Here is a 26561-nt window from a genome sequence, read left to right on the forward strand (position 1 = left end):
ACCGAACAAACTGAAAAGTGAATAATTCTAAAAAATAATAATAATAAAAATTTAAAAATTCAGTTCTTCATTCACACTAGCCACATTTCAGTTGTTCAGTAACCACATGTGGCTAGTGGCTACTAGTGTGTTGGACAATGTAGGCATAAGACATTTACATCATCACAGAAAATTCTGGACAGTGATGGTAAGACTGGTACTAGAACAGTGGCCAAAACGTTTTAGGAGTTAAGTAAATGATAGATAGATCCTAAGTATAGTTATGTCATTAGGTCTTTTTTTTTTTCCCCATATATTTATTTGTTCAACAATCTCTTTATTAAATACCTTTTTTGCCCTTGCTTTATTATATAGAAAAGTCATGCACTGCCTGGGTCCTCAAACAACACCTCTTTGCTCTCCACATGTATGCATTTGTTCAACGGATGTTATAGTGCTTACTCTGTGCTTGGGGTTGGAAGGATTGCGGGCAGGGGGCATATAAGAATATAAGAATGTGATTGGGAAAGATCACCTCCTAGGAAAATGGACCTTATGAGTGAGAACGAACCTGGTACTTGAGGGCTCTAAATCCCCCCAGGAAGAAGAGATTGATCCTAGTGAGGCTGGAGGTGGGGGTTGAGAAGAGGGGAGTTCAGAGGTAGCCTGGGCTCTGTCACTGACAGCTGGCCAGACAGAACCTTGACCTGAGACCTACTCCCCAGAGTGAGTTGTATACCTATACATCACAGTTTACAAAGCACCCTCACACATGCCCATCTTCCAGAGTCTGGGGGAGATGCAAGGCCTGGCCAGAGCCCTCACCTGGGTGACCTGGTTAGAGCCAGGAGCCAGACTTAATGTTGGTCTCCTAAGACACCCTGCTCTCCTCAGGACTGAGGCTTTTTCTCTGCAGGTTGCCAACCTGAGGGTGAAGAGTTCCTCCTCAAAGAAGCCTGCTCCCTCCCTAATCTCCCTGGGGGTCGTGTTCAGCTTGCAGGCCTACCAGGATGGAGGGGAATGCCGAAATGGAGATGCTGAGGACACTGAAGGGGCCCTCCACAGGAGAGGTCAACGTGCACCTGGTGGCCAGAGACAGTCCAGGTTCCAGCTCTCACCTGCCGGCTACTGCCTTCATCATCCCAGGTGGGCCAAGCCAGGGACCTGGAGGGAGGTGTGGATCCCGGGAAGGACATACTTGCATGGGGCAGGGCCACCAGGCTCACCTGTGACATGTCTGTGTATTTGTTCGCAGCCGGCTCGGCCACCCTTGGCCTGCCCAGCAGTGCCCTGGATGTTTCCTGTTTTCCGCGGGAGACGATCCATGTGGGCGCTCCGGAGCGAGTGGCCGGCAGCGTCCCTGTCACGGCCACCGTTCTGCCGCAGTTAAGCGCGGCGCCTGCGGCCAGCTCCAGCGCCACCACCGTGCGGCTCCTGGAGTGGACGGAGGCTGCGGCCCCGCCTCCTGGGAGCGGCCTACGGGTCAGTGTCTGTGGGGATTGGCGGGGGCCTGCGAGCCCCACCTGTGGGGCGGGGCCAGCGGGCTGGAGGCGGGGCCCGAGGCGAAGGAGGGGGAAGGGGCTCGCGATGGGGGGTTCTGGGGTGCGGCTTTGAGTGAGGGACTCCAGGGGCATGGCTTGGGTGGAGGCGCTCGGGGTCTGGCGGGCTGCTGGGGGCGTGGCTTGGAGCGAGGCACCCGGAGTGGAGCCTTGCGGAGTAAGGCGGCGGGAGGGGACCTTGCCGATCAGAGGCGGGTCGAGGGGGTACAGGAGTCCCGTCCTCAGACCCTCCCACGCTCCAGTTCCGGATAAGCGAGTACGCACCACTGAACATGGTAGGAGCGGAGCAGCCCCCGAGCCCCGAGCTACGGCCCGAAGGTGTGGCCGAATATGAAGATGGCGAGGCCCCGGCGGGAGGTGGCGATGCGGGCACCCAACAGCCGGGTAGGACCCCCCAGTCCCCAGGCTGGGGCCCTGCCCGGGTGGGTCGAGGCCCGAGCTCCCTGAGGAGTCTCCATTGTGGGGGGTGGAGGAGGATGGAGTGGGTGGCCTGGGTCCTGCGGGTGCGTCCAGGGGTTGGTCCTGAGATAGAGAAGACTGTTGGGGGCCTGTCCAGGGGAGCCAGAGGGGGCGTGGGCTCCGAGGTGGGCGGAGCCTGAGTGTGGCTGTGATGGATGGGAGGCCTGAGGCCCCTTTGGCCCCCACAGCGGACCTCCCCCAGGATCCTCCAGAAGATCCCCCCCAGGATCCCCCAGAAGATGATGGTGCTTGTCAGTGCCAGGAGTGTGGACCTCAGCAAAGCGTGGGTCCAGATCCTGCTGGTTCCTCCAATGATGACTGCCCGCCACTGTTCCAAGAGCGGTAAGGGGGAGGGTGTTGCAACCCTACTTGCTCTGCCTTGGGGCCCCCCATTCTCCATTCCTGCTCAGGGCTTAGGAGAAGGACTGGGTGGTGTAGGGTGGGTGGTCCTTTCTCTCAGGCCATCTGTCCCTCAGGTCGGTCATAGTGGAGAACTCCTCAGGCCAGAACTCCTGCACCAGTGCTTCTGAGCTTCTCAAACCCATGAAGAAGAGGAAGCGCCGGGAATACCACAGCCGGTCAGAGGAGGAGTCAGAGCCTGAGGCCTTGGTAGGAAGAGGGCAGTGGGGAGGGGAAGGGGAGGCTAGAGGCTACCTGTCAATTCCCACTATCCTCTCCATTAATCCGGGCTGTGGGGCTGGGCCAGAGAAGACACATGATGACTCACTCATCGTATTTTGGGGTCCCATTTTGACTCAGGTTCTGTACTGAGTTAGAAGAAAATGATTAAGTCACCCTCTTTGCTTTTCTGGGGCTTCCATCTCAGTCTAGTGTCCGGGCTAAGTCACATTCACATACACCAGCACCCAAGTAGATGAGTAGCAGATGAAAAGCTCCATCACTGGAGCCCCGTCAGGAGGCCAGAGGCAGAGAAGCTGGAAGAGACAGAGCATGAAAGCTCCAGTGGGCAAGTAAAATCAACACACAGCAGGTCTGAGGAATGAGGAGGATTGTAGTCAGACTGTGAAACTAGGGGCTGTATGCTTATGGGAGTTTGTGCCCACGTAGTTGGGGTTGCCCACTGGAGCTCTGTGCCTGCTGGTAGCCTAGAAGAAATTCCCCTTGTTTGGGGCAGAATACCGTGTGACCAGAGAGCCAGGCAGGGGCCTGGAATAGAGGCTGGGGCTTCACCCCAACCCATGAGGACAGGAATCAGGCTTGCCTTCCACAGGAGAAGCAAGAAGAAGGAAAGGATCCAGAGGGCCGACCCACTGCTTGCACCCCAGAAAGTGAGGAGTGGAACAGCCAGCCTGGTATGGGGGCCTCTGTGTGTGTGTGTGGATGTGTTGATGTGATGTGTACACACCTTTGGAGGTGTGAGGCTGAGAGTATGCGTCACGCATGTGATGGTGTGTGGTACATACATAGATGAGTATAAAGTAGCGTATGTGTGAGGGAGAGAGAAAATGCGAGAGAGACAATGTTTCTGGTTCATGCATTAGTATGCGTGTATTTGGGGAGGGATTATATCGTGTGTTTGTTTTATCCTCTGTTATCCAGTTGTGAATAGGCCTCACTGCCAGGCTCAGAATCCAAAGACTTAAACAGCTTTTAATGGCATCACGTGGCGTTGCTTCCCTTTGGTGGCGTGAGCAAGTTTGTACGGGCCATTGGTCTGACCTTGCTATTGGAGCTCCCATTCTGGCCTTTTGGTTCTTAAAAAAAAAAAGGGAACAAAGGCCATTCAGAGTCAGCTCTGGCCCTCAGGCCATCTCCACTCCCACGTGACAACAGTCAACAGGAGCTGAGTAACAATTATCACACTTGTAATCACCTAGGTACTGCAGAACAGCTTGTTGAATTCTATCTTCCTCCCTCAGAACTGAATTTATTTTATTAATCGTTGTATCGCTGGTGCTCAGCTCAGCGACTGGGGTTGAGTAGACTCTCAATCAATGTTTGCTCGGTACATGAATGCATGAGTTGTGTGTTGGTGATTCCTCTCAGACCATGGCTCAGTTGCCTGAGTTAGTGTCTTTCCGGTCTCAGAGAGAGCCAGAGGGTGAAGTGAGTTCTTAGGACATTCTGCCTTGATGGATCCGGTGCCGGCCAGAGGAACCCAGTCTGTGTCCTGGGCTCCAAACTCTGTAGTTCCCATTCGAAATTCTGCCCATCGCAACCAAACCAGATTTTCACTGCTGTCTCTCACATCAGAGGCCAAAAGCATAGCTCTCATTGATTTATGGCCTCTTAAATCTTACGTAGAGGAAGGAGACAGTGTCCAACCACCCAAGACAGTGGCTCAGATTCATGAATCAGCATTCTTCTAGCTGGGTCCTGTTGAGCAGTACAGAATTATCTTCTGATTCATACCTGTTGCCCTCTCAACGGTAAACGTTGGTGTGGCATTGATTTCTGGATATTTTCCTCCTTGTGCCTTTTCTCCTTTTTTCAAGGGAAAATACTCTCTCAATTGGCAGAAGTTTGCATTTATGGCTAAGTTTTTTTCCACTTGTTTTTGGGGTCTTTTGGCAGAAGAATCTGGCGTGAGGGGTGGGGTTGGTCGGGTTGTTTGAGTGTCCTGTAGTATGGAGAATCCGTATTATGTCTACACTCTGTTTGGCAGTTGGATGGCCAGCTATTGGGTTCATGTTGTACAGGCCTGACGTGTCTGGTCCTGACAGAACGTTCCAGTAGTTTATGAGTTAGAGCCGTGTAACTCGTGTATGTACTCAGGCTCTCTCTCTCTTTCACGTATCCACTTTATCTTTTCAACAGCCGCTTCGTGTGAGGAATCTTTTCTAAAACACCGCGGTAAAAGTCTTCACAATATATGTAATCATTAATAGCTATTCTGATATTCTCATGTCACCTCTCAGTCTGCCCACATCCAAATCAGGTATCTGTGGTGGCGTTCTTCAGGGTCAACTTGTTATAGCCTTTTCAGATTCAGAGCAGTCCTCCAAGCATCCTGTTCTGTCTCCCTATAGTTACCATAGACATACGTTTTTGCCCATTCTTTTTTTTTTTTTTTTTTAGGATTTATTGATTTATTTTAGAGAGTGGGAGGGGCAGAGGGAGAGGGCAAGAGAGAATCTCAGGCAGACTCCCTGCTGAGCACAGAGCCCAATGGAGGGCTCGATCTCACAACTCGAAGATCATGACCTGAGCTGAAATCAAGAGTTGGTTGCTTAACTGACAGAGCCACCCAGGCACCCCACGTTTTTACCCATTCTTAATTAGGTTGTTTATCTTCTTACTATTAATTTTTTATATATTCTGCATGTAAGTCCTTTGTCAGATGTATATGTTACAAATACTTTCTCCCAGTCTGTGGCTTGCTTTTTCCTTTCTAAATGATGTTTTCTGAGTAGTAGAATGTTTTCATTTTGATGATGTCCACTTTATCCATTTTTTGCAGTTAGTGCTTCATACATATTTTTACAAAGTAGTGTTTAACAGCTTTATTGAGATGGAATTCACATACCATGTTATTCACCCATTGACTTGTACAATTCAGTGGTTTTTAGTGTATTCACGGATTTGTGCAACCATCACCACAATCAATTTTAAAGCATTTTCATCATTCCAAAAAGAAGCCCTGTACCCATGAGCTGTCATTCCCCCTAAACCACCCATCCTCCTGTAGTCCTAGGCAACCCCAAGTTTATTTTCTCTGGATATGGATTTGCCTATTCTGGTTATTTCATGTAAATGGGATCATATAATACATGGCCCTGTGTGACTGGCTTTTTTCATTTAGCACAGTGTTTTAAAGGTTTATCCACTTTGTAGGATGCATCAGTATCTCATTCCTTTTTACTGCTGAATGATAGCCCATTGTATGAATGTATCACACTTTATTTATCAATCGATGGGTATATGGGTTGCTTCCATTTCGGGGCTATCATGAGTAATGCTAATATGAATATCTGTATACAGGTTTTTGTGTGGGTATGTTTTCATTTTTCTTGGGTATGTACCCAGGAGTGAATTGCTGGGTCATATGGTAACTCTATGTTTAGCCTTTTAAGGAACTGCTAGGCTGTTTTCCAAAGGGACTGTACCATTTTCTCTTCCCCCTAGCAGCATATGAGGGTTCCAGTTTATTCACATCATCATCAGTGCTTGCTGTTGTCTTTTTTTTTTTTTTTAAGATTTTATTTATTTATTTGAGAGAGAGAGAATGAGAGAGAGCACATGAGAGGGGTTAGGGTCAGAGGGAGAAGCAGACTCCCTGCTGAGCAGGGAGCCCGATGCGGGACTCGATCCCGGGACTCCAGGATCATGACCTGAGCTGAAGGCAGTTGCTTAACCAACTGAGCCACCCAGGTGCCCCGCTATTGTCTTTTTTTATTATAGCCATCCTGGTGGGTGTGAAGTGGTAGCTCATTGTGGTTTTGATTTGCATTTCCCTGATGGCTAATGATGGCGAGCATCTTTTCATGTGCTTATTGGCCATTTATATATTTTCTTTGGAGAAATATTTATTCAGAGCCATGCCATTTTTTAATGACATATAAGAAACACATTTTACATCAATATACAAGGAATGCTATACGGAGTTGGGGAACAAATTGAGAATGAGCGTGTGATTCGGTACAAGTCTTTAATCAGTATGACTCTTCTAGCAATGCCTTCTTAACTGAGGTCCCTAGTCTAAATTTACATGGAAAATTCTGTGAATTATTTATTTTTCTGGGGAGATGGTCCATGGTTTTCATTAGGTTTTCAAAAAGGTCCATTTATACTTACTAGAAACTGAAAGCCAGGTAAAGAGTAGACCATAGCATTATGGAGCCCAGCCTCTTCAGTTTTGGGTTCCCAGTGAAAAGTCTGGCTAGACTATTAATTTGCGAATTCTCTCTACTTTTTTTTTTTTAAGATTTTATTTATTTATTTGAGAGAGCGACCATGAGAGGGGGAGGGTCAGAGGGAGAAGCAGACTGCCTACTGAGCAGGGAGACCGATGTAGGACTCGATCCCGGGACTCCAGGATCATGACCTGAGCCGAAGGCAGTCTCTCAACCAACTGAGCCACCCAGGCGCCCCAGAAATTCTCTCTACTTAAACGACTGAAGCAGTGCTGAAGAAGTTTCCTAAGAGAGTGAACAGAAAGAGAGAAAATGGGAGGGAATTACTGTATTTCTAGGGGTCTACCATTGAGGAGCAGGGTTGGGGTGGGAGAAAGAAGAACCTCTGATGGCAAGAGAAGAGGAAGAAGATACAGCTAAGAGAGCACAGCAAGAAGGAAATGCTCAGATGGAAGAGGGGTTGGTAGCATGTGGAGATCAAGAGAGTTGAGGAATAAGAAAAGGTCATTGGACTGTGGCCCTGGTGACTTGAGAACAACTTCACTAGTGCGCAGAGGTAGGCTTGAGACTGGGTGATTCAGAAGGAAATGTGTCAGAAGGATGTAAAGTTATTCATAATACGCCCTTATCTTTTATTTATTTATTTTTTTTTTTTAAAGATTTTATTTATTTTTTTGACAGAGAGACATAGCGAGAGCAGGAACACAAGCAGGGGGAGTGGGAGAGGGAGAAGCAGGCTTCCCGCAGAGCAGGGAGCCCGATGTGGGACTCGATCCCAGGACCCTGGGATCATGACCTGAGCCGAAGGCAGACGCTTAACGACTGAGCCACCCAGGCGCCCTACCCCCTTATCTTTTAAAGTCTGCAGGATATGGGGTGATATCCCCTTTTTTATTTCTCTTATTACTATGTGTGCCTTCTCTCTTTGTTTCTTTTTTTTTCCCCAGCTTTATTGAGATATAAGTGTTCAGACTAAGCAAAACACAATACTAGCCCTTAGAGAGCTCATAGTCCAATGTTAGGGAAAGATTTATGAACAAGTAGTTATAATGCCATGGTAGAGTAAGTGTTGTGTTTGAGGTATGTAGGTACGAAGGACCATCAAGGAACAAACTGCCTCATGTAGTCAAGGAAGGCTTCATGGGGTAGGTGGGGTGACGTTCCATCAGTGCATCCATACATCCATGCATCCATACATCTATGCATGCAAGCATCCATGCATTCATGCATCATATATTCATGCATCCAAGCATCCATGCATCCATATATCCATGCATCCAAGTATCCAAGCATCCATGCATCCATACATTCATGCATCCATATATCCATGCATCCAAGCATCCATGCATCCAAGCATCCATGCATCCATACATTCATGCATTCATACATCCATGCATCCAAGCATCCATGCATCCATACATTCATGCATCCATACATCCATGCATCCAAGCATCCATGCATCCAAGCATCCATGCATCCATACATCCATGCATCCATATATTCAGTCATCCATACATCCATGTATGCATATATCCATCCTTCTCGTCATTCATTTAATAAACATTTGGTGATCATCTTTCTGTGTAAAACCCTGTGCTAGGTGCCAGAGCTATGGCTGAGTCTTGAAGGATGAGAAGAAGATAGGAGGGTGGGACAGGGTGGGGCAGGATCGATGAGGCGGAGGGATTAGGACGTGCACAGGCACAGAAGCGCACAGGGGCGTGGAAAGGCACGATCAGGCTAATTCACAGAGAGCTCTGTGTGCTGCAGAAAGATGTTTGGGTTTTTGGATTTTTTGGTTGTAAAGCAGAAGCCATTGTGGACTTTAAAGCAAAGAAATAAACCAGTTTTATTTTAGAGCTATTCTGCTGATAGACTGAATCTGAGGCAGAGAGATCAATCCAGAGGCTCTTGGACCAGGCTCAAAGCAAGATGAACAGTGAGCATGGAGGGGTGGGGGATAGATTCGAGAGCCAGCTAGGAGTTGGAGTCGGCAGGACTCTGGGACTGAAGGATCCTGGGGGTGAAGAAGAGACCTAAAGGATCCCTCCCAAGCTCCTGGCTTATGTGGCTGGTTGAATGGGTGCTGGTACCATGGACTGAACTAGACCACACCGAGAAGGCCACAAGCTTCGGCAGAGAAGTTACGAGTTTGGTTTTGGACAACCTGAGCTAGCTGAAGAAGGTGCTAGCCAAGAGCGTGTAGTTTAAGGAAGCAGGAATAGGCAAAGGAGCATTTCTGGAAGTCAAGAGAGGATCAGTACCACAGCGAGTCTCTACCATACCCTGGGACACATTGTAAAAAAGGCGCCCTTTCTGAGCAGACCCGGTTAGAAAAAGGCAACCTGAGTAGACTCAGCCACATGGCGCAGCAAGGAGCACCAGCTGGATTTCAGCCCACGTTCACCCTCTCGGCTGGGCATCTGTGTACAGCACACAAATAGTACAACCATCCCCAGGAGCTTTGGGACTTATTTGGTCTGGAGGATGTACCTAACAGCTCAGCCCATTGTTCACCGTGGAAAACGGATGCAGGAAACTGGAGAAGGCTGGGGGCTCGGTCAGGGAGGGAAGGTCTAATATAACTGAAAGATTGCGTAGTTAGGCCTCTTTCCAGTGGATTCCGTTTAACCTCTTTTCTCATCTGTGAAAAGGATTACTGTGAATCCTACCTATCTCCTCAAGACATTGTGTGAGGATTAAAGGGGACCATGTATGTGAAGTCTCTGAGGCATCCCTGTACCCCCAGTTTCTGGCACCAGCCTTGGCACACAGAAAATACCACTCGATGGTAAAGGAACGGTTAAGGTAAATGGAAGTGGTGTGTGATGACAAACTGTGAAGTCTGTATACTTGTTATGCATCATGGCTAGTGAGAGAATCCAGATAATTAAAGGCTCAGGGAGGCAAGTAGCAACATTGGGGGTTGGGAGGGTAAGGGACAGAAGATGAAGTCAGAGGTCTCTGCTGTGGCACGGGGGTCTTAGGACTTGGCCACTTTGGGGTAGGGCCGATGGGAGGTGAACTTGGGAGTTAGGACCAAGGAGGGGCAGAGGTGCCTGAAGTGAGAAACAGACAAGTGGCTCATGTTATGGTTCAGGAAGAGTGAGGAGAGAAGAATGTCATCTAGAGAGAAAGGGATGGGTGTTGTGAAGGGCTGGTGATAGTGGTGGCGATTTGGAAAAAGGGAAGAGGTATTATACAGGATGATGTGCAGCTGCAGTGGCAAGAGACAGACAATGCCAGGCCTGGCGTCCCGAAGCCTACTCTCTCCCCTGGCATGCTCAGTAAGTCTGAAGGAAGGCCGAATGGGAGAACCAGGGTTTCTTGAGGGAACACCATAGGTGGTATGTTCTAGGGACAATCCAGATTTCACTCAGGACAGAGGATGTGCTCTAGGCTGGTGTGTCTGTGTAGGTCTCAGAGAGTCTGATGGCTTGGTGATCAGTTGATCAAGAAAATCCTTGCTTTGGCCCAGCTGGGTCAGGCTCAGTACAGTGACCAGGGAACTTAGGCAGCTCCTAGGGAGGTGCTTCTAGCCACTTAGGTTCCAACTAAAGAAAAAAGCTTCTTCATGAGTGACAAAGCACTCCACATCTGAATGACCCAGGGCAGTAGCCAAGTGAACCAGAGCATGGCAGAGCTAGAATCCAGATAAGACAGACTTAGTGGAGCCCTAGGAAGACCAGAAACTCAAGACCAGCACTTTGCATTTCATGAGGATCTTTTACTCACAGCATCTCATTTGCTCCTCCAAACGACTCCCTGTGGTAGATGAAGTTGTCTGCATATTGCAGATGACAAAAATGGGGGCATAGAAGTTACTAGAAGAAGCTGGAGCTATTTACCCAAGGGATATGAATTGATTTTTGCAAGTAGTTGCCTCTTTCATTGTCTGTGGCCTTCAGTTGAAGGCAGCCCAGGCTGACTTTGTGAGCCTACCTTACACGTTGCCAGCTATTCTAGTCTTTAAATGATGTTTCTCGTCTGTGCTGGAGGCCGGGTCTCCACTGCAGGCTAACCTGAAGTTCCTGCAGGGGAATTTGTCTCCCCCTCCCCAGGACCTAGAGACTCCGAGGGCTGTAGGCCCTGACCACAGTGTGTGTGCATGTGCGTGCGTGCGTGTGTGTGTGTGCGTCTGGGAGGGCCATAGAATCTGTCTCTATTCTGTGGGCACGCCAAGCACACATATATGTATTTGTGACTCTGTGTGTACCTCTGTGTGTTCAGAGGGAGAATTGAAAAACAAGAGTTTCTTATTTCTTTGTGATATCGCTCCTCTGTTTCTTCCTCCTTCTGCATTTTCTCTTTCCTTTCTTTTCCTTGAGCTTAGGTGGCACTGTGATGAAGTCCTCTGGCTCAGGGCTTGTTATTCAGCTTTGTCAGAGAACAGGGTCCCTCTGTGGCTGAGATTTTGTAACCTCACTTACGTGCTCTGCAGTCCAGAGTACTTTTGCCGACTGGCCTGGGGATGAGGGCGGATGGAATTTGGCGTAGCCCCGCCAGAGACCAAGGCTCGCCTGAGGTCTGAGCCCCTGTGTCTGGTGCCATCATGGCTGGGAGGGCCCGGAGGGCGGCACGCAATCATAGACAAGGGTTTGTTTTGGAGGTAAGGTAGAGTTGAGTTGGGGGAAACTGAGAAGAATAGTCTGTCGGGAGCAGTCCAGGGGTCAGTCTGTCTGTCTCCTGTCCACAGCATCAGGGGAGAAGAAGGAAGGCTGGTCATGGGAGTCCTACCTCGAGGAGCAGAAGGCTGTCACTGCCCCTGCCAGCCTCTTCCAGGACGTGAGTCAGATAATTTCTACCTGGGAAGAGCTTGTATGCCCAGTCCAGGAAATCACCACCAAACTCAGGCCTTCTGGTGTATTGTGTGTCTGATAGCCCTCAAAACACTGGCAGAATGGAAGGGGGAGAGGCTGGTTAGGATCCCAGAGTAGGAAAGGGCTCACCTTGAGAGGCTTTCAGAGTAGGAGGAAGTAGAGAGGTGGGACCCAGGCTCACTCATCACTGAACCTGTGGACTTTTGAATCCCGGTACCTTCTACTCAGTTCTGTACGCTGATCTTCCCATGGCCTGGATAAGGGGGAGCCCTTAAGTCCAGCCCTGACTTAGCCCACATTTTTCAGAGGACCTGGGAGCTAGTCTGTCCTGCTCTGAATCCCTGCACTGAAGATCCCCAAATAAGTTACCCCTTTGGTAATACTAGGCGGGTGGGGCCTAAAGGCAGCTCCTTCACCCCAAGCCCACTAGGCAAGGATAAGGCTGGATGGAGGCTGGGTCCTCCCCAATCTGTGCGTTGACAGTACCAGGCAGTCACTCATAATAAGAATGGCTTCAGACCGGGCATGAAGTTGGAAGGCATCGACCCTCAACACCCGTCCATGTACTTCATCCTCACCGTGGCCGAGGTGAGCTGAGGCTTGTGCCCGCATTCTGGCGATGTCTCTTTCGGTAGACTGACGGGGACTGCTGGGGGCATGGAGGGCCTGGCTTAGATGAGGGAGACGCTGCCCTGCCCTCAGAAAGCGCACAGTCTGTAGGGGCTTATGGGAGAACACACAGAAAGCTAAAAAATGGAACAAACACCAAAGTACTGGGCATGGTGACATTACTGAATGGTGTATTCCTCTGCTGGGGGAGCCCGAGGAGGAGAGATCCTGAGGGCAGGGATGTTGGTGTGCATCCAACCAAGGCCTTGTCCTCTAGGAGTTCACAGCATGGGAATCAGTGAGATAAACACATCAGTGATATGCCACGGCGGGGGGCAGGGGGTGGCCAACAGATGTTGAGCAGGGCAGCACCGAGGGGGCAGAAGGAGCTTCATAGAGGAAAGTCCTCCTGCCGAGACTTGAGGGATAAGTTGTGAACGAGTAGGGTGTTCCAGGCAGAAGAAGCAAAACGAGCAAAAGTACTGGGGCATGGAACAGGGTGCCAAGTTCAAGGAGCTGCCATCAGCTTGGTGAAGTCAGAGCAGTGTGTGAGTGGAGAGCGGTGAGAGACGGTAGCAGAAGGAAAGGCCATCAGGGGCCCTGAACAGGCCTGAGCCTTGGTAGGTGCCCTTGGGGTTCTGTCCAGGGCCCAAAAGGGCAGGAGGATGTCATAGATTCCACCTGTCTCACACCCAGAACTCAGGGCTCACGGGTCCTCAACGAGGGATGGGAGAACACGGGGCCAGGTTCAGGATGGGGGGGAAGAGTGGTGGGCTAGGGATCCTGCTAGCCTTCGAGACCCTCAAGACCACCAGGCTGGGCCAGGAAAGGTGAGGGATAGGGAGTGGGTGCCTGCTGGCGTCCGAGTCCCTGTGATTCCCCGTCATGGGGCTAGGTGTGTGGCTACCGCCTACGTCTGCACTTTGATGGGTATTCTGAGTGCCATGACTTCTGGATCAATGCCAACTCCCCTGACATTCACCCCGCTGGCTGGTTTGAGAAGACTGGGCACAAGCTGCAGCCCCCCAAAGGTAAGGCCTAGCTGGATTGCTCACAGTGACCTTCCCTTCTTCCCCGTGGGTCTCCCTTCCTTATTCCCTGTTCCACCACTAGCCTCTCTTCATCGAGTCCTACCATGACTAGGCCCCAGGGCTTCTGCTTTGCCCTTTCCCTTTGGGTTTCTACCCGGGTCATGTCCCACCTCAGCAGGGTTTCCCTGGGCAGGCGCTTGAGGTTGGGAGGTCCTTGGGCCGTCCCGATTCCGGGGCTTCAGTGTGGGGCGCCCTTGCTGCAGCCCAGCCCCTGTCTGCACGGCGCTCTCTTCCCCCCTGAGGGGCCCAGGTTACAAGGAGGAGGAGTTCAGCTGGAGCCAGTACCTGCGCAGCACCCGAGCTCAGGCCGCCCCCAAGCACCTGTTTGCCAGCCAGAGCCACGTGAGTGCCCTGGAGCGAGAGCGGACCCCACCCCCTGGGAGAGAATCCGGGTGGCGGCCAGGCTGTCCTGACTCATCAGGAGAGAGCGCACCTACCAGTGCCCTCAGCTTTGCTCTGGCCTCTCCCACCCAACGGCCGGCCGAGGGCCAGAGGGGGAGCTGGTTCTAGGTTCCGCCCGGTTTCCCGCTCCGCCCTACTGCACAAACCCTCTCCTCCAAGCACTGCTGCGAGTCCCTGGCCCACCAGCTCAGCCTGGGCACTGGGATGTCCCTGTTCTCATTTCTTGCTTTGGTTTGCTCTGCAGATCTGGATTGAAGGTCCAAGCCTCTGTTCTGGGAGCTGCTTTTTCCTTCCCTTTGACCACCACCGCAGCTCTCCCACTTAGTCCCAACACTCACTCCTTGTCCCCTTCTCTGTTCAAGGCAGCTGACAGCTTTATCCAGCAGTTAAAGTAGCTCCTGATCCCCAGCCACGGGTCTGAGAGACTTAGGGAACCCCCATTAAAGTTGTCACCATATCAAAAGTGCAGGATCCCCTTGGGTCAGAGTGTCCCCGTGCCGCACAGACAGGGACACTTACTCCCCCACCACAGTCTGACCCCAGGTTCCCAGGTGATTGGGGCCATTCTACCCACTATTAGGACAGGGAATGCAGTCTTGTAGTCAAGCTGTTTCATTCCTGGCCCCACCATTGACTAGCACTGCCGTCCTGGGCAAGTTACTTAACTTATAAAATGGGGATGATCGTACCTCTCTCCATAGGGTTGTAGTAAAGATCAAGGGGGAGACGACAGCTTTTGAAGCTTATGCCTGACAGATGCCCTTCCTCCCCTCTCCCCAACACCCCACCGCTGACCCAGCTAGCTGCCTCGGTGCAGGCTAGGGCCAGGCTCGTCTGGGGAGGGGAGGCCTGTGCTCACCCTGGCAGACTCCTTGGGGAGAATGGGTAGCTTCCTGCCTGTCGCTCAGCTTCCACCACAGTGAGGCTGCCTATGAGCACACCTTGGAGACCGGAAGCTCCCAAGTGGCTCAGGGCTGGGGGTTAGGATTCTGCCCTAGGGGGACCCTCTTTCTCAGCTGACTTCTCCCCCGCCGCCCCCACCCCACCCCAGGCATGACTCCTAGAGAACCTACTCCTTCCTGTGCCAGGGGGTTCTGGGTTCGTGCTAGCCAGCCTGGGCCTGGCTATGGCAGACCCTCTTCTTGCCCCCAGAGCCCCCCACCCCTGGGCTTCCAGGTGGGCATGAAGCTGGAGGCGGTGGACCGCATGAACCCGTCCCTCATCTGTGTGGCCAGCGTGACCGATGTGGTGGACAGCCGCTTCCTAGTGCACTTTGACAACTGGGATGATACTTACGACTACTGGTAGTGGGAGGGCCCAGAGTCGGCCTGGGGGTGATGGGGCGGCCGGGTCCGGAGGCAGTACTTTCAGACCTCAGGTGCCACGTGGCCCCTGCCTGGTCCTGACATTGATTTTGGCTCCGGGGTATCACTGGCTTTGATCTGTATCCTAAGAAGCACAATGTGATATTAGTTGTTTCATCTAAAAATACCAAGGTTAGGATGAGCAAGCCACTGTGTCTCATGATTCTCCCTTCGATGTTATGGGAGTCCTGGAGTTTGTAGTTAATGCTGCAGAGTTCGGACTTTTTTATCAGCCATTGGTGTAGCTGTCCCTAAGCAGCAGAGTGAAGGAGGGCACTGAAGCCGTGCTGCCATCATCCTCAGGGTGTCACTCGGGACAGTGAAGTATTCTCGGTTTCAGGTGTGACCCCGGCAGTCCCTACATCCACCCGGTGGGCTGGTGCCAGAAGCAAGGAAAGCCCCTCACCCCTCCACAAGGTGACCCTGCAGCCTGAGAAAATGCCCTTTCCTGGGCCTGGCCCCACAGCCCTCTCCTCCGATCCCTTAGCAGTGCCTCCTTAGCTGGGTCTCTAGGATCTCGGTGAGGGGATGGAAGTGTCCTGGAGCCCCATCTTCTTTGCTTGGGAGTTGAGAAGTCTTTGATGTTAGGAGACACCTGTCAGCCCCCGGCTCTGCTGAGGTTTAAGGAAGAAAGTTAAATGACCCCCTCAGCACAGGAGCGGGGGTCCAAAGCAAAGAAAGTTTCCGATGGGGCTGGGGCTGGGGCTGGAGCAGCGGGGCCAAGGAAGGGGAATGGGAGCCAGGCTTCCCGGACAGCCCTGTGAACTGTGGGGTGGTGATGTGCTTGGTTCTGGCCAGCACCCCTCTGCCTCAGGAGCCTCTGCCGGGAGCTGGCTCTGGTTGGGGGGGTGCTGTACCCCTTCCATGCTCCTGGTCCCGAGACATTGTTCTCATCCTGTCCTCCAGACTATCCAGACCCTGATGGCTTCTGTTGGGAGAAATATCTGGAAGAAACTGGGGCCTCTGCTGTGCCCACCTGGGCCTTCAAGGTGGTGAGTCAGCTCTCTCTGCTCCTAGAGCTGACCTCTGGGAAGGCATGGAGCACCCGGCCAGCCAAATGGAGTGCTCCCCACTTTGGCAGGCCACAATTTCCAAGGCACGGCACTTGGGCTCCCCCTCCTTGGGGCCTCGGCTCCACTGAGCTGGGCCTTGGCCTGAAAGCTGCTGTCCCCTGCAGCGGCCCCCACACAGCTTCCTGGTCAACATGAAACTGGAAGCCGTGGACCGCAGGAACCCAGCCCTGGTGCGCGTAGCCAGCGTGGAGGATGTGGAGGACCATCGGATAAAGGTGGCCCCGGGCGCCTCGGGCTAGGGGAATGGACAGGCTGTTTGGGCAGGAATTCTGTAGACTGGTTAGAGGTCAAGGGCATGGCATGAGCCAGACATAAGAGAGGCTGCAGGTCATAGGAAGAGAGCTCTACACTCAAGGTTGAAGAACTTGGTCTCGCTCTAGCCTCATCTGTGACTTATCTTTGTGGGCTGGGACCAGTCATTTCCCCTCTCTGAGCCTATCAAGTGGGCCTGATGACCCTTGTCCTGTGCCTGGATTGATGGAAGTTGCCAGTAACTTAATGAGTGAAGCCCTTGGAAAATGTGGTGGCAGAGGCGGGTTGTTGTGAGGTTGGCCCCTTGGTTCTTCCATCCAGGATGTCGCTTCTGACAGGCCCCAGGGACAGGGAGAGCCACCAGGAGCCTGGACGACCTCCTGGCTGAGCTGGGTTCCACGAGGAACGCCTGACCTCCAGCGGCCTTTCCTCCCCAGCTCCACTTTGATGGCTGGAGTCACGCCTATGACTTCTGGATTGACGCCGACCACCCGGACATCCACCCCGCGGGCTGGTGCTCCAAGACAGGGCATCCCCTGCAGCCTCCTCTCCGTGTGTACCCTTAGACACTCTGACCCTTTCCTACTGATGTCCAACCCAACCCCATGAGCTCTGACAGTCCCCCTCCTATAGCTTGCCCAGGGGATTCTGACCGACATGCACAGGTGGGCTCTAGTGCCCACAGTAAGCTGTGGGATTCCCCCATCCTCCCTGCCTCAGTGGTCTCTGCTACACTGAGCCACACTTCCAGCTTCCCCAGCTATTGGGTTTAGGGTGCTGAGCTGTCCAGGGGCAAGCTCACTTGGGATCATGAGCCTCGGAGGGAGTTATGCACCTGGGGAGTTCCCTCAGCATCCAGCAGAGCCTCACAGAGCAGACATTATGTTTGCTAAGGAAACCAGGTTCCCTTAACTACAATCCTGGTCCCTGTAGGTGGGGTGGGAGGTCAGGTCATCGGACCACCCAGCTCCAAGACACATGGGGTATTGATCCTTCTCGATTATTCTCCAAGCATGAGTAGGGCCTAAAGCAAGTTACCAGAACCTTGACAATGAAACAGGGAAGCACACAGGGTAACATAATTGTGCCTGGTGCGGCTTCTCAGCTGCCGTGCCCGCTCCAGCTCTGAGTTGATCTTCTCCCCTAGGGCTCTCCTCTCAGAGACAGGGCACCTGGGGTTTCAGCAAAGGGTATGAGAGCCAAGCCCCCATACCCCAAAGAGAGGCAGATCCTCAGTAGCAAGAAATGATGTCACAGTCTAGGTTAGGGCCCCGCAGCTGGGGAGCTAGCTCCTAGTGCTGAGCTTCCCCATAGAAACTGTTCCTGCCCTCCCTGCCCTCCATCCCCCCATCCCACCCCCAACCCAGGACCCTATGCTAACTCTTCTTCCTGCTCCGCCAGGACCCAGAGAGCCCAGCTCTGCCTCCCCTGGGGGCTGTCCCCCTCTCAGCTGTCGGAGCCTGCCACACACTAGGACCTCCAAGTACAGCTTCCACCACCGGTGAGTGAGAGGCTCCTGCTAAGAGACCCTCGGGCATTGTTCAGGGAGGGGCTTTCCTACACCTCGGGTGCACAGCCCATCAGGGCTCCCCAAAACACTCCAAGTGGGGCCAGTGCTGGGAAGGGCTCAGTGGGAACAAGTGGGGATTCAGCCCAACTTAAGCCTTCTTCTTCTTCCTCTTGCCCAGGAAGTGCCCCACTCCTGGTTGTGATGGTTCCGGCCACGTCACAGGCAAGTTTACAGCTCACCACTGCCTCTCGGGCTGCCCACTGGCTGAGAGGAACCAGAGTCGGCTGAAGGCGGAGTTCTCCGACACAGAGGCCTCGGCCCGTAAGAGGAACCTCGCGGGCTTCTCCCTAAGGAAGAAGCCTCGCCATCACGGCCGGTGCGGAGGGCAAGGGTGCAGGGCCTCGTGTCCTCTGGGGCCAGGCCAGGCACTGATTCCCTGCCACGGACCCGGTCCCTCTCTCTCCAGGATTGGCCGTCCTCCAAAGTATCGGAAGATCCCGCAAGAAGATTTCTCGAGTAAGTCCTGACTCCTCTACCCCATACCCTTCACAAAGTGTTCACAGTGAGTGCGTGGTAACTGGGGGGAGAAGTCACGAGGGGAACCCGAAGGGGGCAGCTGGTGGGGAGGCCGCCTCTTGCTTTCAGGTCCTTGCAGTGGTGAGAGCACAGGAGTGCCCTCGGGTTCCAGTCCCATTTCACCAGAGACCTTGTTGTGAGTCTGCAGGAGACACAGAGCCTCTCTGGGCCTTGGGTTCCCCACTGTGTGGCAGGAGGATGCCCCCTAGCCCTGCTCCTCTCGATTCTAGGCCTCCTGGGAGGGAGGCCTGGCTCTCACTGTCTAGCTGTGTGACCTTAAGCAAGTCACTTAATATCTCCGAGTCTGTCTCATTTGAGGATGTGAATAATACTTCTTTCAGGCGTCAAGTACCTGAAATAATAGTACTTAGCAATAGTACTTAGCAATAGTTTACTGAGCACCTACTGAGGGTCAAGCACTGTCACAGGTGCCTTACGGACATGGTCGCTGATGCTCACAGGCATCCTGGAACGTGGACACCATTCTCTTCTGCTGAGAGAAGAGGAATGGGAGGCTCAGGGGTGAAGTCACTTGCCTTGTAAGGGGCAGAGCTGGGATTCAGACTCGGGTCTGACGTCTGCTCTGTGTGCTGGTATAACAGACTGAAAGCACCTAGCCCAAATGTCAGCTCGCCCCTCCATCTCCTTTGTCTTAGCTTGGGTGCCACAACCAAGTACCACAGACTCCGTGGCTAACCCACAGGAGTGTCTTTTGTCACACACACGTACAGAGGCTAAAAGTCCAAGATCAAGGTATCCGCAGGGTTGGTTTCTTCTGAGACCTGACGCCTGGCTCGCAGGTGGCCGCTTTCTCGCTGTGTCCTCCCGTGGTCTGCCCCCTGTGCCTGTGTGCTCCCGGCGTCTCTCTGCACATGTCCAAAATTGCTTTTCTTGTCAGGACACCAGACTGGATGAGAGCCCACCCTAACGGCCTCATTTGAACTCAATCACCTGTTGAAAGACCCCGTCTCCCAATACAGCTGACCCTTGAACGACAGGGGTTTGAACTGTGTGTGTCCACTTGTGTGCGGATTTTTTATAGCACAGTACTATAAATGTGTTTTCTTTATGATTTTCTTAATAACATTTTCTTTTCTAGCTTCCTTTATTGTAGGAATACAGTATATAACCCATATAACATATAAAATCTATGTTAATTGACTGTTTATGATATTGGTAAGGCTCCCAGTCAACAGTGGGGTATTAGCAGTGAAGTTTCTGGGGGAAGTCAAGTTATACATGGACTTTTGACTGCGTGGGGTGTTGGTGCCCCTCACCCCCACATTGGTCAAGGATTAAATGTATAGTCCCATTCAGAGGTACTGGGGGTTAAGTCTTAAACATATGAATTTGGGGGGAACACAGTGAAGCCCATAGCATGCTCCAAAGGGAGGGACAGGGTGACTGAGCCTTCCACTGGGTGACAGATTCATGGCTTCCACCACCGGCACAGGGCCTGACACACAGCAGGAGCGCTAGGGATCTTGCCTTAGTTGAGTTGAATGCCCATGGTCTTAAGGCTAGAAGAGACCATGGGAGATCACCTGGTTCAGTGCTCAGTTTGTGGACAGGACTTAAGCTCTTCCAGTTCTTCAGGAACAGTCTCTGCAACCTAGACTATATAGCATGGTCATTAAAAGCACAGCCCTGGAATCAGACGGCCTTTTACAGGCTGGGGGACCTCGGGCAGGTGACCCCCCTCTCTGAGCCTCAGCTTGCTCATCTGTGCAATGCTGATAATATGCCCACCTCAGAAGGTGATAGGGGGCTTAAATGAAAAGGTCAAGTAAAGGGCTTAGCACCAGTACCTACTGGTATTATTAGCCCTGTGTGTGGCCGACCTCCTCGTGCTGCTGTTCCAGACTCCTCTTGGTGGAAGCAGAAGGCACTAACTGCGGCTTCAGGCTTGAGTGAGGAGGAGCTTGGCCAGCCTCTCAGCCCTCAGAATGAGGACTTCTGGGGACGGGACTATAGTGGGCACCTTTTCTACCCGCCTGTGGAACACCTGGCCAGCTTCCCGTCCAGGGCCAGGTTCTGACCACCAGGGGGCGCGTGCCTGTGTGTTCATTCCAGAAGCATCCTGAGAACTTGGGAAGTTGTCTTTCTAGAGACTGAGACTATGGCGGGAGAGGGTGAGGAAAGGCTTACCCAGTAATAATAATAATAATAATAATAATAATGCTATAGGCTGAATGTTTGTGTCCCCCCACAAATTCATATGTGAAACCAAATGGTATTAGGAGGTGGGGCTTTGGGGAGGTGGTTAGGTCATAAGCGTGGAGCCCTCACAAATGGGATCCGTGTCCTTATAAAAGAGACCCAAAGAGCTCCCTTGCACCTTCCACCATACGAGACCCAGCGAGAAGTTGGCTGTTAGCCAGGAAGTGGGCCTTCACCATATACCAAATCTGCTGCTGCCTTGATCTTGGACTTCCCAGCCTCCGTGACCATGAGGAATACATTTCTGTTGTTTATAAGTCCAAAGAAACCAAAAACCCAGCAGCTTCTGACCTGCCCCTAGTTGCCTCGCAGTTCGATAAGACACCCTGCTGCCCGAGAGAGCCTCCATCCCATGCTCTGGGGAAGAAAGAGAAGGAGCAGGGCTCCCTACAGCCTCTTGGCCTTGTCCCCCAAGACCCCTCCGCTGGTATGTGGAGAACCAGAATGGCCTCAGAGGCAGGAGGCCAAACCTCCTGTGGCCAGGAGATGGCCAGGAGACGAAGCGCTGGGCGGAGGCTGCCCGGGGAGAGGCTGCTGGTGCCGCCGGCGGGCGCTGAGAGCTGGCTGAGCGGCGCACGGGAGCGGCTTCCTCGTGGGGCTGGAGGCTGGGCTCCTGGGGTCCGATGAGCAGGGATGGCAGCAGGCAGGAGGAGCTGCAGAGGGCGGTGCGAGTGGGTGGGGTGGGGGGGGAGATCCTAATAGGATCCTGGAGGCTCTGTGGGTGGTTGCGAGGGGCAGAGTCGGGGCGAAAGGCCGAAGCTAAGGGGCCGAAGTCAGGGCAGGACCGTCTGTGACGAGAAGGGGGCGGTGGCGAGGGGCGGCCTCGGGTCCAGAACTGATGCCCAGTGAACAGCAGAGGCAGCTGTCTTGGGCTGTGGGCAGAGAGAGGCAGGGCAGGCCCCGTGGGGCAGGGGCCACATGGCTCAGGGCCTGCCGAGGCTGGCGAGGTAGGCCCGGGCCAGGCTCGTCAGAGCGGCCAAAGGGAGTTGAAGTCCAGGCAGGTGAGCGCCGGGCCTGGCCAAGGAGGAGGCCCCGCAGAGCAGTGTCACTCGTGAGACCCCGTAGCAGCCGAGGCTGGAGGCCTGGAGGCAGGCCCCAGGCAGAGCAGCGGGCAGCATAGGCAGGGGGCGGAGCAGGCTGGGGTGGGGTAGGGGAGAGGAGCAGAGCCGGACGCAGTGGCCAGGCTTGCGGGGGGCGGGGGGTTCCCACACGGAGCCCCCCTGACTCAGCGACAGTTGGTCAAGGCCCCAAAGGCCTCAGGAAAAGGAGGGCAAACCGAACGGGCTTCTGCTGCCGGGGCTGAGCGTCTTGGCTGTTGGAGGCCATTCTGGTGCAGGGCATCTGGAGAACTGTCGGGAGTGCCTCAGCATCTCCTTGTGGGGCCCAGGGTGACGCAGCCTCAGAGAGATGGGGCTGGGTCCTTCCTCACAGCTGACTCCCGAGAGTCCATAAAGCGAGGGACTCACTTAACCAGGGGGAGCGAGCAGTGCATGAGGAGTCCCGTCGCCCTCCCTCTTGGCTCTGCGAGACCGTCACTCGGAAGGGGGCCGCGGTCCTCCCGAGGGGCGTGGGTACGAGTGGGCCTCGGGGAGCAGCTGAGGCCTCAGCATCGGCCTGCAGCCTCGGCCTCTGCCTCCAGCGCTAGCCGCCGACGCCATGCACCAGTCCCTCTTCCTGTCGGCCCTGTCGGCCCACCCGGACCGCTCGCTGTCCGTGTGCTGGGAGCAGCACTGCAAGCTCCTGCCGGGAGTGGCGGGCATCTCGGCCTCGACGGTTGCCAAGTGGACCATTGACGAGGTGAGAGCAAGGACCTGTCCCCGTTCCTGTCCCCTACTTTGCCCTCTCACTGCAGCCTGGCGGGAGGGCTCAGGAATGGCCCTGGTCAGGCAGAGGCGGTCGCTGCTCCTCACAGCATCTGCTGCCCCTCCAGCCTGTCCGCCGTCCCTCCTGGTGCCCGGCAGGGGCTGCGAGATGGTCTGATAGGCCTCCCCTGGTGGGTGGGGGAGGGATGTGCTGCTAGTTCCCATGCAAGTCGGGCGGGAGAGACGCTTCACCTGGGCCCCACCTTGCTCACCCAGCAGCAGAGATGCAAGGGTCCTCTTAGGCTAATAAGAAAAAGCGACACTGTCAAAGCCCAGAGAGACCAAGTGCACGTGGGCCCGCCTCCGCCCTGCACTCCCAAGCCCCTGTCCCCTTGGCAACACGTGCTTCTCTGGTTTCCAAGGTCTTCAGCTTCGTTCACACCCTGACCGGCTGTGAGGACCAGGCACGACTCTTCAAAGATGAGGTGAGGTGCAAGTGCAGAGTGGGGACAGAAGGGTCAGCCGCTGAGGTGACCAGGGAGTGGATGCCCTCACCAGCGCTGCCCCCTGCTAGGGAGGGCCCTCTGTTGTCCTGCCTGCGGGAGACAGGTCACAGTGACCCACGTCTCTGGGAAAAACCCGGTATGGACTGTGGCCCAGCTTGCAAACCCTGTGTTCAGATCACGGCAGGAAGAAAAATGCCTCTTGGAGACAGGGCTCCATTCACTCCTCTGCTCTCTGCCCAGCCTGTCTTCCAGACCTAGCTCACTAGGGACAGTAAGTTAAAGTGGCTCTTGAATGGCGTAGGTCTGCCTTTTACTGCAAGGATCCTAACATAGACTTAATAGCAAGACCCCAAAGCTTACCAAGGATAAGAAACAGTGAGCCGTACATAAAAGAACCCTAGCTTTACAGACAGTGTGGGTGTGAATCCCAGTTCTGCCAGTTTGAGCTCCTTACTGTGTCTGAGTCTGCATCTTCTTATCTATAAAATGAGATAAAATGGGATAACGAGGGCTAAGATGATGACAACCTTGCAGGGCCGTCGTAAGCATTGGAAATGATGAATGGATCATTGTACCAGAATGTCTAGTATAATTATATCACTAGCCTGCTATAGAATAATACACAAATCCTATCACTCTGTAAGAATGCCTGGTACAGTGGGGGCTCAGTGGTGGTTCTGGCTCTTAATAGTCATCCCTAAGTAAAGAACTTTGTCGTGACTCTCCCAATTTACACAGTTTGAAACTGGAAGGGACCTTGGAGTTTGTTTAGATCTTCCTTCCAAAGAATACACACATCCATCCCCCATCACCCAGGAAAGCATAGTCTCAGCGCCCCGTAGATGCCCCCTACAGGTCAGGCGCCCGTAAGAAAGAAGTCTGCTCCTCTCCCCCGAGAAGAATCTCTATCCAGACCCAACACGGCCAGTTCTTCATAGTATCCTTGCGTGGCGGAGGATAACCCCACCCGCTCTGGGTGCTTGCCTCCTAGGCTGGTGATCTTACTGTAACGTATGTGTTCAGAGCCGTATACCGGTTTCAGATGCCTTCTGACCAGCACAGAACATGCTGGTGGAGTTCTCCAGTACCTGCTTTTTGGTTTTGTTTTTAAAAGGACTTTATTTTTATAGAGCAGTTTTAGATTGACAGCAAAATTGAGAGGAAGGTACAGAGATTCCCCATCAACCCCCCACCGTGACGCATGCACAGCCTCCCCCCCTTATCAGCAGCACTCACCACAGTGGCACGCTGGTTAGAGTTGTTGAACCGACACCCAGATGTTTCTTAACGGAGATAAAAATGTACATGGAGCAAAATCCACACATCCTAAAAGTACAGTTCCACGAGTTTTGTGAGATGTATGCACCCTGAACCCAGTGCTTCAACCAAGATATAAAACATTCCCATCATCCTGGAGGGCTCTTTCTTGGCCCCTTTGTCAGTCCCCGCCCTCATCAGCAGCCACTGTTCAAATTTCTAGCGCCGTAAGTTAGTTATACCTGTTCTTGAACTTCACATAAATGGGGGTAGAGCTTTTATTCTTGGTGTCTGTCTCTTTTCACTCTGTAATGTTTTTGAGGTTCATCCGTGTTATTGTGTCTACCAGTAGTTTGTTCATTTGTATTGCTGAGTAGCGCTCCATTTTATGAAGAGCCCACAGTTCTGTTAATGGATATTTGGGTTGTTTTCTCTTCCCCTAGATACAAACCCTATATATATATATATATATATACATATTTTTTTTTCTTTTTTTTTTATCAAAAATTAAGTTTGCACTAGCTTCATTATAACCACATCAGACCAGTTTGGAGGTCATGAAAGTCCCCAGGTGCCTTTTATATCAATTATCCATTATAGTCTAACCGCATTTTCCAGTTTGTTACTTGTACCCCTGGATTTTTTTTTTTTATTAACCTAATGTAAAACTTTACTTTTATCCCTATTAAATGTTATTTTGTTGGTTTCATAGTCTCATTGTTTTAAATCTTGATTCTGTCATCTCTGGTATTAGTAAGCCTTTCCAGTCTCATACAACTTATCATTTGATAACTAAGGCACACCTTTACCACACCTGTTTCACGAGACGGAGCCATGTGGCACCCATTAGAGGTCTTCCCTGCATGACAACAGTCATAAATCAGTGCTCCCTGAGTGCAGTGGTCAGCTAGCCACAGAGCCACGCGAGAGTTAGGTGCTCCAGCATCCTCCCCTTATCAGAAGAAGGGCTCTCTCCCCCCAGGGCACCTGCTGCGTATCTCAGTTCAGCATGGTCTGGGGTACAAAAGCAGTGGCCAGCAGGGGCACAGGGTGGACTGCCAGCATCAGATGGAGTCTCAGTGGGGAGCAGGACCTCTGTGAGAGCTGAGGATGACCCTTCCCAGGATCTGGTCCATGCTCCAGGGAGGGGCCTTTGTCGGGCTGAAATGATACATTTGGACACACACGTCGAGATTCTCTCCAGCCGGGACACAGACCAGTCATTCGAGGGATGTGTCATGAGTGAGAAGTTAGGGCAAAGCAGATGGATGGTCTCATGGGTAGTCAGTCTGTCCAGTCTGGCGGTCGGCCCTGTTGGTGCTAAGGAAAGTCTGCCCAGATTCAGACTAAATCACTCTGCCGTCCTCTCTCCCCCCAGCGCCCCCGGCAAGAATAGCTCGTAAGTGACACTGTGTACATCACACCACATCCCCGGCATGTGTCCCTGGTGTCTGCCTGTTGACCTGCCAACAGCACGGACACTGACCCGGGGCTTTGTGGGGGAAGCACAACAGCAGGTGTTTGGAGGCTGCTGTCTGTGGGGACTCAGAAGACGTTAAGCACATACACACTAACATCAGACCAGGCAGCAGAAAGAAAGAGAAAGAGGATGTGGGTGAACATGGGGGAGCCAGTGGAGATCTCTGTCCTTCTCTGTCCCCATCGCTATCTTCCTTTTTTCCTTTCTCCTTCCCTCCTTTCTCCTTTTCCTTCCTCTTCCCGTCTCTCTCCTCCTCCCCGCCCCTCATGCAACCTTGACCCCGATTCTCTTTCTCCCCTGCCCGCTCCCCATGCATACCCCACCTCTCCGTCACTCCTTCCCACGGCCCTCTCCGCCTTCTCTGCCTTCCGCCTCCCTCTCCCAACCCCTCAGATGATTGACGGCGAGGCCTTCCTTTTGCTGACACAGGCGGACATTGTGAAGATCATGAGCGTCAAGCTGGGTCCAGCCTTGAAGATCTATAACGCCATTCTCATGTTCAAAAACGCCGATGACACCTTAAAGTGAGTGGCTCAGGGCTGGGCTCACCTCCAGCCCAAGCTGGGCCTCCCTCTGCAGCTGATGCTTCCTTCCCAACTTGAGTTCCTCATATCCCACCCATACCCCCACCACCCTCTACGTCTTACCAGGGGTGGCCCTCCTTCTCTCCGGGGCTGCTTCCTGCAAGGTACTTGGGAGTCCTAGCCCCTGAGTCCTGGGGCTCATCTGCCACCAGACACACCAGTGAGGGTGTGACTGGGCTGGGGGAACATTACGGGGGAAGTGGA

At 52.9% G+C, this 26561-nt stretch overlaps 1 protein-coding gene across 2 annotated transcripts; it reads left to right on the top strand.

Moving 5' to 3' along the window:
• The first annotated feature begins 989 nt into the window (after positions 1–989).
• L3MBTL1 (L3MBTL histone methyl-lysine binding protein 1) lies at positions 990–26304 on the top strand. 2 transcript variants are annotated; one of them, XM_044918666.1, is made up of 20 exons: positions 990–1125; positions 1235–1461; positions 1781–1922; positions 2186–2339; positions 2474–2606; positions 3229–3310; positions 11508–11596; positions 12115–12219; positions 13136–13271; positions 13582–13673; positions 14886–15037; positions 15438–15514; positions 16004–16089; positions 16275–16385; positions 16860–16974; positions 17824–17923; positions 18111–18308; positions 18399–18448; positions 22368–22525; positions 26167–26304. In XM_044918666.1, the coding sequence occupies exons 1-20, from the start codon at positions 990–992 to the stop codon at positions 26299–26301; spliced, it is 2478 nt and encodes an 825-aa protein (XP_044774601.1). In that variant the 3' UTR covers positions 26302–26304. The 2 variants fall into 2 exon arrangements, with proteins under 2 accessions (XP_044774601.1, XP_021544970.2); XM_021689295.2 differs by lacking the exons at positions 990–1125; positions 1235–1461 and adding an exon at positions 22953–23015 and having other exon boundaries at positions 1773–1922.
• Positions 26305–26561: the final 257 nt, after the last annotated feature.

This window comes from Neomonachus schauinslandi, chromosome 10 (genome assembly GCF_002201575.2).
Source record: "Neomonachus schauinslandi chromosome 10, ASM220157v2, whole genome shotgun sequence".
In the NCBI taxonomy this organism is placed as follows: Eukaryota; Metazoa; Chordata; class Mammalia; order Carnivora; family Phocidae; genus Neomonachus; species Neomonachus schauinslandi.